The 15,820-nt window shown below is 39.6% G+C and overlaps 1 protein-coding gene across 1 annotated transcript; it reads left to right on the top strand.

The window, feature by feature from the left end:
• The first annotated feature begins 1,307 nt into the window (after positions 1 to 1,307).
• On the top strand, positions 1,308 to 2,920 carry LOC142632079 (uncharacterized). The gene is made up of 3 exons (XM_075806501.1): positions 1,308 to 1,454; positions 1,627 to 1,801; positions 2,195 to 2,920. The coding sequence occupies exon 3, from the start codon at positions 2,209 to 2,211 to the stop codon at positions 2,800 to 2,802; it is 594 nt and encodes a 197-aa protein (XP_075662616.1). The 5' UTR covers positions 1,308 to 1,454; positions 1,627 to 1,801; positions 2,195 to 2,208; the 3' UTR covers positions 2,803 to 2,920.
• Positions 2,921 to 15,820: the final 12,900 nt, after the last annotated feature.

Below are 15,820 nucleotides of genomic sequence, written 5' to 3'. Positions count from 1 at the left end.
GGGAAGGTATGGAAGTCATGGAGATCGGCAAAGATCCTCCTCTTCATCGGCCTCTCATTCACTACCATCGTCACCAACTTACTAGATCTGCCACCAACAAGAAGAAGAAGAAGATGAGTGATTTTAACAATAAACAGTCCTCCAATAATAAGTGATGAATGAGTGTGTGTGTGTGTGTGTGTGTGTGTGTGTGTGTGTGTGTGTGTGTGTGGGTGGGGCTGTTTTATGTTTTGTTTCATTATTTGGGCTTCGTTTCTTCTTCTTTTTTGCTAAAACTTGTTGGATTTGCTGGGTTTTTTGTTGGTTGGGTTGTTGGGGTTTTTGTTGCTAGATGCACAGAATGATTAGGGGGTTTTGTTGATTGTGTTTGCTGGCTCAATCCGGATTCTATATTGTCAAAAAAAGAAGGAAACATGCAATCTGTACTTGGCCTTCCAGTGCTCACAAATGATATGTCAGAATTTGAAATATAAAGCTTAAATGCTTTGGTTAAAGAAGCTCTGGCAGATCGGCGCTGGGTTTTGATGAGAGAGGGAGAGAGCAACAAAGATGAGAGGGATCTTGAGTTTTGGGATATTTTATGGGTTATAATCGTGTGTAATAAGGTGTATTAAGTTTAAAGTTATTAGCTGACGTGGCACATTATTATTGGTGGCGTAAAAGAGTTGCTTTACATCAACGCTGGACCTAATGTATTCTCATATCAAAAACACCCAAACAACATAACTCAAACTACTCTTTCAAACTCCCCTTAAGTTATAATTTTTAGTTGCCCAAAATAGTAGAGACTTGATTTGGGTCCAAGTGTCCAACTACACTGGGCCCATAAAAAATATGATATATCATATATGTCCACATGTGTCCGATGCCAATAGCTTCAATGGCTAAGCTATCAATTTTGATAGATTGTGCTTGAAAAATTTTACATATTACACAAAATACCTAAAATGATTTTACTAAAAATGTTTATCAATTATAAATCCAACTCAGACTTTTTATTTTTAAAAGAAACAATCCAAGTCATACTAAAATTAGTTAGAAAAGAAAATTCTTGTGTTCTAAAGCAAAACTGATCCAATACTCTCGTATATTTGTGTTGAACCTTTGGGATAACCATTAGCATATAGCATTGAGGTCAATCACCACACCACTTCTATCATACATACATACGACGACTCAAACTTTACCTTTTTTACGGTTTTATCGAACTCACTTTACCTGTACAAATAAAAGTTCTCGTAACACACAACAATCAAATTTAAAATGGGTATGGTATAACTAGGATTAGGACAGTGGTCTCCCAAAGCGCTTTGTGGCTTCGCTTAATGGCTTCATAGTTCTCTCTTTGTATTTGTACCTTTCCTCAAAAGGAAAAGTGAAAGAGAACAGAGAGAGAGACAGATTGTGAGAGAGAAAAGAACGCTACTAAAAAGAGAAATCACTCACAGACTTGGGTACGTGAGCACCAAAACTTGAAAGTTAAAATTTGCTTTCTTGATTTTTCTATGTTGCCTTTTCTTTTTCGGAAAAGAAAAAGTAAATTCAAATTTTCTGGAATATATGTTTGAGTTTCTCTTTTTGTTATTTTTCTCTAACATGTATCTCTCTCTCTCTCCGGCAAGACAGTGAAGGCTTCCCAAGAGAGACAAAGAGAGAGGAGTGTGAAACAGAGGACATAATTATGGAGCTCTAAATCAGCCTCTGCCTTTATCACGTTCCTCTTGTTCCTGACTTCTTGGTGCCATGGTCAGACCTTGAAACAGACTTTCCCAACCTTTTCCATGCTATAAAGATCAAAACGGTATGTGGGTTTTCGTCCATTTATTTGTTGATGCTTTTTCAATGTAGGAACGAATAATATTTCTGTTTTTAATTTATGATTCTTGGCTTGGGTTTCAATGGGTTTTAGGATTTTTATTCTATTTTGTTTTATTTTTGCTTATTCAATGTAGGAACAAATATAGTTTTCGTGTTTAACTTGTGATTAATGGCATGAGTTTCAATTTGTTTTAGGATTATTTATTCTATTTTCAGTATTTTGTTTTATTTTTAATAAAAATAAATAAATATTGTTTGGGTGCTGGACATGTTTTGTAGTTAAGTTCTATGGCACTAATCTCGGAAATCATTGCTATTTTTTTCAATTTGGGCTTTTGGGTACCTGTTAATTGTATTTCCTTTTTGGGATTTTTAGGGGTTTGACTTTACATGGCTAACCGCAAAAAATGTATAAACAAAGACAACAATTGTGACACATTGAAGAAAAACTCAATGAGGAAAATTCGTATTATATACTCTGATCCTTATGCCACTGAATCTTCAAGTGATGATGAAGAAAAAAATGAGTTCAAGCCAATGGGTGGTAAGCGCAATGTCAAGGAGATTTTGATTCCAAATAAGAATTCGTTATCGACTGATGTGAGTGCCATGTCCAAAGAGTGTAAAGATTTGTTTTCTCATCCATCCTCCCCATCATCTGTGCTTGAGGCCTCTACTCCAGCTCTACTTGGTAATGGAATTGGAAATTCAATCAAAGAAGAAGACAATTTGGAACCAGTTCTATACAGCTCTAATTTAGCTCTTGTTGGTAATCGAATTGGAAATTCAAACAAAGAAGAAGGCAGTGTGGATCCAAATCTTGAAGAAGAACAATCGTTTTTGGATTTCATGGATGACATTGATGCTTATCCTACGCTTGGGGATGAATGTGGAGAGGAATATGCTCTTCCTCCTTTCGATATTGAATTTGCTGTTGAGGATTTTTCTTGGATTGATGAGGTCCTAGATCTTTCAGGACTATAATTTCTGCAGTTCTTTCCTAACTTTTTTCCCAAACATTTTGCAGTTAGGAAGTAGCAGTTAGTATTCTTTGTATTTTAGTAAATATCTTCATTTTGCAGAGTTTTGGAGGTTTTAGCCATCTTTGTTAGGGAGCAAGAGAGTTCTTGGGTTTTTCCCTGTGCTTTTATAGCCGTCCCAAGTTTTTTAAGCTCTCAAGTAGTCTCAACTCTCAACCACTGCTCCCATTTCCATATATCAGTTGTTTGTAACTATGATTATCACCTATCCCCACAGAAGTGAATGTTTCAACAAGACTGCAAAACCAAAATCGGTGTCACAGGCAAGCTCAAAGCCAAACAGAACATCTCATTTTAGCACCATGCAATCACATCAAGATTAAACTGGTCAGATAATTCCTCTAATGGTCTAGTTCTGTGCATCTGAAAATTTGTAAACGGGTTCTTAACTATAGACAAACTTGATCCAACAAATTCGAGCACATAAACATCTATGATTTGGGTTTGTTGAGTGTTACCCGATAATGCATGCTTATAAACACTTTTACAGCAGGTGTGAAGACCATATTGGGATATTCTACAATGAAAGAATGTAAGATTTTATTGTTACATTGATTTTAAAACGCATACCGTTCAGAACTATTGGGATGCTCGTAAATACTAAGTACCTCAAGTTAAACAAGCTAAAACTACCTTTGCAAGACCAAATAAACAATGCCTAATATATAATAATTACATCCTACCTTTAAGACATGGCAAAGAAGCCAGTTCAGCAAAACCTTTGTAGCTCCAAAGAACAAAGAGCTCCAGAGTACAATCCCCGTAGGGATTGATTTAGAAGCAGAAGTATTCATGTCCCTTTGACATTATTTTCAAAATCCAGTTCATATACAAGAGCAAGATGATCGCCGCCTCATTTCTGCCAAAGAAACATCGAAACCTGATGAATCCAGAAACAATAGAACATAGAGAGCACAGGCAACATATAGCATACTTACAACATTGATAACTATATATATATATATAAGGCTAACCTCTTTGTGTCTGAGTAAGGGATTTGTTTTTAATTATACAAATTATCCCAGGGCGGGGAGACCAAAACCTGTCCCCCACCTTCAACATGATGGGCCAGATTGCGATTCCTATGTCTATTCTTGGCCTTGCCATGGATCTGCGACTAATATAAATATATATATATATATATATATATATATATATATATATATGATGAAATTGAGAGAAACTCAAATTATAATTTCAATTTTGCGCTATATATCCTTAATTATTTCTTTTTAAAGAGTTGTATTTCTTAATTTGAGAATCAAATGTGGGACCACAACATAAATATTCGTTCAAATAAGTTATTAAGTACAAAAACCAAAGAGCTTAGAATAAATGAATTGTAAAAAAAAAAAAAAAAGTGTTTCACAATAATTTAAAAAAATGGATAATTTACATTTTATACCTAATAATATCTTACAAATTTTTTTAAAGAGTTAAAAATAATATATAAATGACTATCAATAATATTTAAATTATATATAGGAATTATATTATACATCTTATTGTATATCTTTAAGTGTATCCATGCATATGCGTGGGGTTACAAGCTAGTCTATATATATATATATATATATATATATAATAATAGGTGAAGCTGAGAGAAACTCAAATTAGAATTCCAAATTAGAGTTCCAATTTTGCGCCATGTGTCTTAAATTATTTATTCTTAAAGAGTTTTATTTCTTAATTTTAGAATCAAATGTGGGATCACATCATAAATATTCATTCAAGTGAGTTATTAAGTACAAAAACCAAAGAGTTTATAATAAATGAATCGTAAAAAAAAAAAAAGTGTTTAACAATAATTAAAAATAAATGGACAATTTACATTTTATACTTAATAATATCCTTACAAAATTTTTTAAAGAGTTAATAAAATATAAAAATAACTATCAATAGTATTTAAATTATATATATAGGAATTATATTATGCATCTTGATGAAGTGCAAATTTGTCAGTTGAAGTGAGTGCGTCTAGGTGGAGCCAAACCTTCTTTCCTGTGGCTATGGAAATGATAAGGTAGCTCCCTCAAAGTGGTCACCGATGTGGTGTTTGCCACAATGTCTCCGATGCCAAAGTCAGTATGAGGAAGCCCTTTAGAAAAATAAAGCAATGTAGTATAACAACAATAAGTATTTCTGGGTGTGTCTGTGCACCTTGTGCTGGTGCTTGTGAGGGCCTTATATATGTTTCTGCAACCTCGAGCCGTTGTGGTAGTTATTGTGGCTTTAATGCCTCTTTTGGTAACACTTTGTGCTCAATAATGTGGATTTCAATGGGATTCCAACGATCCATACAGCTGTCTTTGTAACTGCTCGAGATATTATTGCCCGTATTGAATGACTTGGATACTTGCGTCAGTGATGTGGACATCTGATCGCCTCGTCATAGGGAATTACCTCGTTGGTAATGATGAAATCGTCCATGGAAGTTGAATTCGTCAGTCCCATCAGCCGCCCCCTAGGCTCTGTGGTCATTCGTGTGGCGGCGATCACCAAAAGGCAAAAGGGTTTTATTTTTATGGTCTCTTGGGATTTCCCTCCGTATTTAATGCGCAGTGGCGGCACCGGGTGTGTTGTGGCCACATGGCGCAACTTGAGGGGTGGTTTTAATGCTCCACTTCGTGTGACTCTCGGTTTTCCCGCTGTTTTTTAGTTTTTTGTGCTTGGCTTTTTTAACTTCCTTCCTTCTCTTTCTTCCTTACTTTTCACTTTCCCTTTCACTCTGTGTTTTCTAAGTTGCCATTGCTGACCTTGTGCTGCCATTATTGTCGTGAATTTCCTTCGTTTTGCCTTCTCTCTCCATCGCTTTTGAGGTATGGCCTCTTTCCTCTTGCTATTTATCTTTCTTTAAGTAGATAACTTTGCAGCAATTTCTGATTTTTCTTTGGCTTTTCTGTGTTTTTTTTTTTTTTTTTGGGTCTTTTTAGGATTTCTACTCTTCTTCTCTCTTTTTTTTTTTTTTTTTTTTTTTTTTTGAGTCCTATGTTTAGTAGCTCTGAGGTTAGGGCCCTTTGTCCCTTTGTCTCTTTCCTTTTCGCTCGTTTAGGGGGGGGGGTCTTTAGGTGCTTTCCCACATCTTGAGAGGTTTGTATTAGAGGGTGGTAGCTTGAGTATAGCATTGGGTGACTTCCTACCGTTGCTTCGTCAATTAATCGATTGGTTTAATGGTTTGATAAGGGAGCAGGGAGTGATGTTAGAGGTGAGGTCAAGCGAGTTAAAGACTGGGTAATCATCTAGTGATAGACCCGTGGAGGGGGATATTGCCGTCTCTGTCCTTCGAGAGGTTAGGGCTTTCCATGCTCTTGAGGAGCTGTGTGGTTTAGACGGCGATACACTCTCTAGGTTTAGGGACAGATTTCAATTCCCATATAGGGTTAGGGTCCGTCTACCCTATGAGGAGGATCAGGCTTGCCATTTCTTCCCTGGGGAGGTATGCTTCTACGAGACTACCTTTCTTTGTGGGCTTAGGTTCCCCGTCCATCCCTTTATTATGGAGTTGTTAGGCCATTTTGGTATCGCTCCCGGGCAACTTATGCCCAATTCGTGGAGGATAGTCATCAGCTGTATGGGGATATGGCTGGCTGCTACGGACGGAGATATGATTAGGGTGGACGAGCTTGTCTACCTGTACCATCTGAAAGCGTCTAAGGAGCATGAGTATTATGAGCTGGTGCCATGTGAGAGGAGCATTAGGATCATCCAGAATCTACCCTCACCATTCAGATATTGAAAGTCCCGATTCTTTTTTGTGTCCGGGGACGATTGGGAGGCTCCCTCTAACAAAGTTTGGGGTGATCTCCCAAGGCTGCTCCGTCAATGGAGTATCATGAATTTAGGTGCGTTGTTATTCTTCCTAGCCTCTTAATTTTCTTTGTTTATTTGTCGTCACCTAACTTTTTTGCCCGTTGTCTTATGCAGTTAAGAGACGGCCAAAGCTCAAAAGCAAGTACAAGGGACGTGTTAAGAAGGCAATCGAATACGCAAAGACGATCAAGGACTTTGACAATCTGGTGGATCCATGGACTCTTGCCTTCTACTTCTTTGGTCTTAAGTCATCTGCTTTTGTCCTGCAAAACTTGGACATTGAAGAAAAAAAGAGTAAGTATTCGGCTAGTCCATGTTGATCTTGTTGCTCTCTTTTTCTTCTCCTCTTTTTTTTTTTTTTTTTTTTTTTTTAAGTATTTTCCTTTTGAAGGAATGACTACTAAATTTAACTAGGGAATGTATGCTCGGATGAGGGCAAAGAAGAATGAGCCGCTGTCCAATCTTGGGACCAAGGGCATGCGAGTGATGGAAAAGAGGACTCCTGTCACTACAGCAACACCGTCAACTCCTATTGTCGAATCGGTGAGGACGGCTTCCTCGGATATTTCAATTGAGGAGATTCCTTCTCAACGGAGTAAAAGGCAGAGGACCGGGGACAAGCAAAAGGAGAAAGTCGACTCCAGGTCTTCTAACGTTGGGGATGATGCAGGGGTGGCAGAGGCTCAGGCGCAAGACATTTTTACCGCCGATGACATGAAAGTGTTTTCGGAAGTGTCAGCTAACAAGGTTGTGAATCGTCATCTCCACAAGCTTGTATAGGCATTGTACTTAGGTGGTTTTAACTTTCTCTTCTTTCTGTGCCATCTCTTAACATTGATTTCAATTTTCAGGTGCTTGGGGAGAGCCTTCATATTACTTCCGAGTACCTTACTCAGGATGCGAAGATTACCTTGTCAGTGTCTAGGTTGGAGGCTCTGGAGGTAGAAAATTCTAAATTGAAGAAAGATTTGATCACTGCTATGGACGAGGCCAAATCCGTCAAGGAGAGGGTTAAGTCTTTGGGAGATGACCTCAGGGCAAAGAGGCAGCTTATGCTGGAAAAGGATGAACAACTCCTAGCTGCTTGGGAAAAGCTGAAGGTCATTGTTGCCAATGCCATCGAGGGCTTCTAGCAAACTAAGGAGTACAATACTGTGCTCTTTAGTTGGCACTTTAAGGGCTTTGAGCTTCTCCGTCGGTATATGATCAAACATCCCACTAGAGTGGACCTCGAGAACCTTGAAATGGAAGTGGTTAATCAAGAGATGGCGGCAGACAAAGCTACTTAATCTACTGCTCCTGAAGATGCTCCTGGGGGAATTCATCTACCTCCTCCAGATGGTGACGATGCTATTGCTAACATTTTACCCTACCTTATATTCAATTATTGTTTTATGTTTTTCCCTACCCGGTGTATTTTAGGTTTTTAGTTATATTTTCAGAACAATATTTCTAATCTAAGAACAATGCTTTTAGTCTAGTATTTAAGGGCTTTTTAATTTTAATGTTAAAAAAAGGGTAACTGCCTGTTGTTTTTGGGTTTTTAGTTATATTCATGGTTTCATACTTACTGGTTCGTACTCTTGTTTCTGTGCGAAATCTTGTTTGCCTCGTCCCTTATTTCAGCAATTTGTACTTAGCCAAATTTTCTTGTTGTGCACTTTTCATTACTCTTTTCCTGCATCAGTACTTTACTTTTTTCATACATTAGCCTCGTTGGTAACTTACATCCGTCGAGGCGGAATGTTGTTACTTAGCTATTTCTCTTTTTGTGACTCATACCCTCTTAAGGGATCTTGTCAGCCTTTGGTTTCGTCAGTAACTTATATCCCTCTAGGTGGAATCTTGTTACTTGACCATTTTTCTTTTTATGACTCACACCCTCTTAAGGGATCTTATCATCTTTTTTGGTTTCGTCAGTAAATTACATTAGTTTAGGTGGAATCTTATTACTTAGTCATTTTTGGGTGACTTTCATATTACAAAATCTGCTCTCATTAAAACATTGGTTGAATAGTTCTTTTTATTGCTTTCGAGAATGAGTACAATCGTTTATTACATCTACTGGTGGTATTTCTTCAAGTGCTCAATGTTCCATGGTCGTGGGAGTCTCTGCCCGTCTAGGGTCTCCAGGTGATAGCTGCCTTGTCTGGAGTAATGGACAACCCGGTAAGGTCCTTCCCATGTGGGGCCGAGCTTTCCTTGGGCAGAGTCTTTAATTGCTAGGGTGACCTTGCACAGGACGAGGTCTCATATGTCAAGTTGTGTAAGCTTCACTCTCTTGTTGTAGTACTCGGCCATCTTCTGATGGTACTTCGTTATCTTGTCGGAGGCATTCTCTCTCACTTTGTCTAGACAATCCAGGATGACTCGTAGTTGGTCGTCATTATTCTCCTCGTGGAACATTTCTCGCCTGATGCTGGTTATTCTTACCTTGACCGGGATTACTACCTCGGTGCCATAGGTGAGTTTGAAGGGGGTTTCTCCTGCTGGAGTTCTTGCCATAGTCCTGTAAGCCCACAAGACGTTGGGCAATTCTCCTGGTCAGGCGCCCTTTGCGTCGTCCAATTTAGCCTTAATAATCTTGAGTAGTGTTCGATTCGTCACCTCTGTCTATTCGTTTGCTTATGAATGTCTCGAGAATGAGAACTAGTTCTTGATCCCTAGACTTGAATAGGAGTCACTGAAGCTTTGGTTGTCGAACTGCCGCCCATTATCTGATATGATCATCTGTGGAATCCTGAATCTGCAAATTATGTTCTTCCATATGAAGTTCTGGATTCTGGCCTCAGTGATGGTTGTTAGTGCCTCTACTTCGACCCACTTTGTGAAGAAATCAATGGTAACTAGCAGGAATTTTACCTGTCCTTTACCTTGAGGCAACGGGCCGACGATGTCGATTCCCCATTGTCCAAAGGGCTAAGGGGAGAATATCGTCGTCAGTCTCTTTGTTGGAAGGCGTTGGACATTCCCAAACCTTTGGCACTTGTCGCACTTTTTGACGAGCTCCCTTGCATCTACGTGCATTGTAGGCTAGAAATAACTTGTTCTGATCACTTTACTTACTAGTGATCTGGGGCCTGCATGGTCTCCGCAAACTCCTTCATGGATCTCCTCTATAATATATTTGGCTTCTTCTTCGTCCACACACTTTAGGTAAGGCATGGAAAAGCCTCTCTTGTATAGTGCGTCGTTTAGGATCGTGAACCTAGCTGCTCTCTTCCTGACCTTCTTGGCCTCCTCGATGTCTTGAGGGAGGTGCCCATCTTGGAGAAAGGATATGATTGGTGTCATCCAGCTACCTGTACTATGGATTGTGAATGTGGAGATTTTCTTGATGCTGCAGCATTTCTAGACTTCCATCACCAAGCCCATTCTCGCCGCTCCCTCTTCCAACAATGCCAGCTTTGCGACTTCGTCTGCTAAAATGTTCTGGCTTTTGGGGATCTGCACAAATTCCACTTTATCAAATTCCTAAGCCAGATGCTTTGTCAACCTGAGGTATTTCTGCGTTCTTTCCTTCTTTGCTTCATATTTTTCCTTAATCTACCCTATCACCAGCTTTGAATCACTCTAGACTAGCAGGTTCTTAGCTCCGAGTGCCTTCCCGAGTCTCAATCTCGTCAGTATTCTTTCATACTCGGCTTCGTTATTAGTGGCCGAGAATTTCAGTTGAACTCCGTATTTAAGCATTTCTCCGTTAGGGGCAGTAATGGCGACCCCTACTCCCCCCCTCTTTTAGGCTAACGAACCACCGGTCTGTACTGTCCACCGTTTGTCTCGTTGGTGAAGTAGTCCTCCTCTAGGAGGGTGAACTCGGCGACGAAGTCCGCCATTGCTTGTGCCTTAATGGCTGTCCTAGGGTGGTACCCAATGTCGAACTGATTGAGTTCGATTGCCCACTGGACCATTCTCCCTGCTGCTTCAGGCTTGTTCATGGACTTCTTGATGGGTTGATCTGTCATTACTAGGATAGGGTTCGTTTGAAAGTACGGTCGTAGTATGGGCGAGGCTACTATTAACATGAATGCAATCTTCTCGATCCTTGGGTACTTAGCCTCTACACCTTGGAAAGCTTAACTGACGTAGTAAACTGGGAGTTGCATCTTGCCCTCGTCTCAAATCAGGGTTGCGCTCATGGCTATGGCTGATACTGCTAGATATAAATATAAGTTTTCCCTTTCCTTGGATGGACTCAAGAGGGGTGGATTGCCTAGGTATTGTTTGAGTTCCTGAAATGCTACCTCGCATTCATCAGTCTAGGCGAAAGCGGCTTCAATGTCTTGAAGAAGGGCAAGCATTTGTCTGTCGCTTTAGAGACGAACCTATTGAGTGCAACAATCCTTCTTGTAAGGTTCTGGACTTCTTTAACGGTCTTGGGTGATGTCATGTTGAGTATGGCCTGCACCTTCTCTGGGTTTGCTTCTATCCCCCTTTGGGACACCATGAATCCCAAGAATTTCCTCGAGGCTACACCAAAGGCACACTTGCTAGGATTCAACTTCATCTGGTATTGCTTGACGGTGGCAAACGTCTCCTTCAGGTCGTCCAGATGGGTAAGTTCTTCTTTACTCTTGACAAGCATATCATCCACGTTCACCTTCACGTTCCTGCCAATCTACTTGCTAAAAATTTTGTTCACTAACCTCTGGTAGGTTGCTCCTGCATTCTTCAGTCCGAAAGTCATTACCTTATAGCAATGGAGCCCTTGACTTGTGATGAAAGTAGTTTTCTCTTAATCTTCTTCAGCCTTTTTTTATCTGGTTATATCCTAAGAAAGCAACCATGAATGTTAGTAACTTATGCCTAGCTGTAGAATCCATTAACTGGTCTATCCTTGGTAGAGGGAAACTATCTTTTGGGCAAGTTTTATTCAGGTCCGTGAAGTCCATGCACATTCTCCACTTCCCATTCGCTTTCTTTACTAGGACGACGTTTGCAAGCCAATCAGGATAGTAGACTTCCTGGATAAATCCTGCCGACAACAGTTTGTTAACCTCATCTGTAATTGCTTTGTTCCGTTCTCGGGCGAAGACTCGTCGTCTTTGCTGGACTGGCTTTCTTTCCAGTTCCACATTCAGCTTATGCTAAATGACTTTTGGAGATATGCTTGGCATGTCCTCGTGACTCCACGCGAAGACGTCCAGGTTTTCTTGAAGGAACTAAACGAGCCTTGTTCTCATCTTTGGACTTAGTGTCGTCCCTATTCTTGTCATCTTGGTTGCCTTTCCTTCGACTAGTTCCACTGTTTCTAGGGCTTCCATTTTATCTTCTTCCTTCTCCTCGATCATCCATGTATGGTTCTCCTTTGTGGCCAACGTGGCCTGGTAGCACTTTCTGGCTAGGACTTGATCTTCTTTTACCTCGCCAACACCATTCTCTGTTGGGAATTTTACCTTTAGGCAATAGGTGGACGTGGCTGACTTCTATCGATTGAGCGTGGGCCTCCCAATAATCACATTGTAAGACGAGGAGTAGTCTACCACCAAGAAGTCTAACTGACGAGTTAATTGCCTCAGGTAGGTCCCCACTGTTATTGTCAATGTCACTATGCCCTTGGGATATACTTTGTCTCCATTGAAACTGACGAGAGGGGAGTCAAATGGGTGTAGCCTTCCTGGATCTAGCTTCAACTGCTGGAAAGCGGGAAGGTAGATGATGTCTGAGGAACTTTTATTGTCCACGAGGATTCTCTTGGTATTGAATCCTTTTATTATGAGCATTATGACTAAGGGGTCGTTATGAGGCTGCTATACTCCCTTTGCATCTTCCTTGTTGAAAGACATGTCCTGGTCCGTTCGTCTCTACTTAAATGGGGGTATCATGTGGACGCTGTTCACCTGTCTTTAACATGCTTTCCTGAGGGATCTAAATGACCCACCTGTGAATGGTCCTCCTGCGATTGTCTTTATCTCCCCAATCACATTCTGCGGAGGTTGGGACGTGTTATCTTCATCTTTGGGCGAGGACTCGCGTTGGTTTTTGTTACCGTCCTTGAACATGCTAGACTCCCATTTCTTCGCATACTTTTGCGATTTTCCTTTCTGTATCAACTCCTCTATCTGCTCTTTTAGGACCCAGCAATCTTCTGTGTAGTGGCCACGATCCTTGTGAAACCGGCAGTACTTCTTCTTGTCACGGACGTTAGGAGATGAATGTAATGGCCTTAGCCACTTAAGGTAGTGCTCGTCCTTAATCTGCGTCAAAATTTTGTCAACAGACATAACTAGGGGTGAATTTTACCGTTCAAGGAGTTTTTCGTCTTTCCTTTAGCCTCCGTCACTGGTTCGATGATCTGGACGCTCCCTTTTTTGTCCTCTACGATTGTCTTCCTTCTTTCCCTTGTCTCCCGGCTTTTCTACATCCTTTATGGCTGCTAATGCATCTTCAGCATTCATGTACTTTTGTGCCTTCAGGAGCATCTCTGCCATCGTCTTATAAGGATTCTTTGCGAGTGAAACCACAAATTCTCTGGATTTTAGGCCTACCTTAAAGGTCGTCAACTACACCTTGTCGTCAGCGTCATCGTCATCCACCTCCAGGGTCTCTCGAGTAAAGCGTTTCACGAACGACCGCAAGGTTTCCTTCTCCCCTTTTCTAATAGTGAGTAAATGGTCCGCTGGCCTCTTAGGGCATTGTCCTTCAACAAAATGGTGCAAAAAGGCGCTACTTAACTGCTCAAAGCTGTCGATGGATGAAGTTGGTAACTCTGTGAACCACTCCCTTGCAGCTCCTTTAAGAGTGGTAGGGAAGGAACGACACAGTATTTCGTCAAGAGGCTGTTGGAGGCCTAGTGTCGTCTTAAAGGTGTTGAGGTGGTCTTGGGGGTCCTTAAGTCCGTCAAACGGTTCAAGCTGAGGCAACCGAAATTTTGACGGCACTGGGCATTCCAAAACTGCCGTAGTGAAGGGAGAGTCTGTTGCCCTAACCATTCTATCCAGGCTCCAATCCGTTTTCTCCTTAATGGTGTTCCTCAGCTCGTCCATCTCCTTCCTCATCTCTCTCAGAAGATCTGAGTTCTGTTCATCTAGAGTAGTAAGCCTTCGGTGGTCACTTCTTCCATGGTTATCTCCCTCATCCTCCTGGTTGGCTCTAGAGCGATTCTCCTCTTGTTGAAGTTGTAGTCTCATTTCCTGATTCTGCTTGGTGAGCTCTTTAACGGTGGCCGTAAGAGCTTGAACTTGCTGAGCTAAGGCTGTTGAATTCTGGTTGGACTCCATCTGAATATAGAAGTTGATAGAAACTACGTTTTCGGATCTGAGTATGAAAATGTCGTTCCCACAGACGGCGCCAAACTGATGAAGTGCAAATTCGTTAGTTGAAGTAAATGCGTCCAGGTGGAGCCAAGCCTTCTTTCCTGTGGCTATGGAAATGATAAGGTAGGTCCCTTAGAGTGGTCACCGATGTGGTGTTTGCCACAACGTCTTCAATGCCAAAGTCAGTATGAGGAAGCCCTTTAGAAAAATAAAGCAATGTAGTAGAACAACAATAAGTATTTCTGAGTGTGTCTATGTACCTTGTGTTGGTGCTTGTGAGGGCCTTATGTATGTTTCTACAGCCTTTAGCCGTTGTGGCAGTTATTGTGGCTTTAATGCCTCTTTCGGTAACACTTTGTGCTCAATAATGTGGACTTCAATGGGCTTCCAACGATCCATACATCTGTTTTTGTAACCGCCCGATATATTATTGCCCGTATTGAATGACTTGGATACCTGTGTTAATGATGTGGACATCTGATCGGCTCGTCATAGGGAATTACCTCGTTGGTAATGATGACATCGTCCATGGAAGTTGAATTCATCAGTCCCATCACATCTTATTGTATATCTTTAAGTGTATCCATGCATGTGCATAGGGTTACAAGCTAGTACATATTAATAGCCAAAGCTTAGAGAAAATTTAATTGGATTCTCAATTTTGTGCCACATGTCCTATTAAATTTTTGTGCGAAGTGAATTATTTAGTGTAAAAATCAAAGAGTTCAAATCCAATTAGATTCCAAATTGGAGTCCAAATTTGCGCCATGTGTCCATCAAATTTTTTAATTTTTGTAGCAAGTGAATTATTGAGCACAAAAACCAAAAAGTATAAATTCAATTAAATTCTAAATTGTATATATATAATGGAAAATCATTACATATTTTAGAAATGTATGATTTAAACAAGATGTAAACTAATATCATGTGCAATTTGAACATCTTCTTAAAAAAAAGGTATAATTGTGATTGTTTTAAATTATACTCATGCATAAACACGAGGTTGCACACTAGTTTAAATAATTGTATCCGAATTCACAAATCACAGTACATCTAGCAATATTTCAAGATGTCTTATAATACTTATAATTTAACTTTGAAAATATTTAACTTAAAAAAAAAAAGTTTTAAGCATATGCAGAGCACATTTAAACAGATAAATAGTATTTTTGTCCTTTTAGCTGAAATACAAAATTTTATATTACTAACAAAATAATATTATACACAAATTTCATGGCTTGTTAATTTTAAAGTAAATTACAAATTACACTCCTAAAGTTTGGGGTATCTGAATTTTGCACCGTAGAGTTTTAGAATTTGGATTTTACTTTATGAAATTTGCGAGTGTTTGGATTTTACACCCTGACGTTTTAGAATTTAGATTATATCCCCTAAATTTTGAGGTGTTTGGATTTTGTATCTTACCTCCTAAATTTCAGGGGGATAAAATCTAAATTTTTAAATTTCAAGTTATAAAATCCAAACACTTCAAACTTTAGGAGTGTAATTTGTGATTTACCCTTAATCTTACAAGTAATGCCATAAATACAATAATTTTCACAATAGTTGAATTAACAAATTTTAATTGATTCTTATCCTGACATATTGTAAACATCACTTTATTATCTACTTTCATATTATTTTCTTTCATAGACCATAGACACAGTAGTTGAATTAACAAATTTTAATTGATTAATATCATGACCTAGTGTAGACATCACTTTATTATCTACCCTCATATTATTTCCTTTCATAGACATCACTTTATTATACTTGGCAATCTTGACAAGGAATCCCAGATGACACCTCTCCTCTTCGTGAGGGTTTTTATTTATGTAAATTTTATGGTAAGTTTATTCTAACTTGTGTACGAAGTTTTAAAATTTTTAATTTTCA

Source organism: Castanea sativa, chromosome 4, assembly GCF_040712315.1.
Source record: "Castanea sativa cultivar Marrone di Chiusa Pesio chromosome 4, ASM4071231v1".
Classification (NCBI taxonomy): Eukaryota; Viridiplantae; Streptophyta; class Magnoliopsida; order Fagales; family Fagaceae; genus Castanea; species Castanea sativa.
Note: the sequence above shows the minus strand (reverse complement) of the source record. Positions and strands in the feature narration are given on the sequence as shown.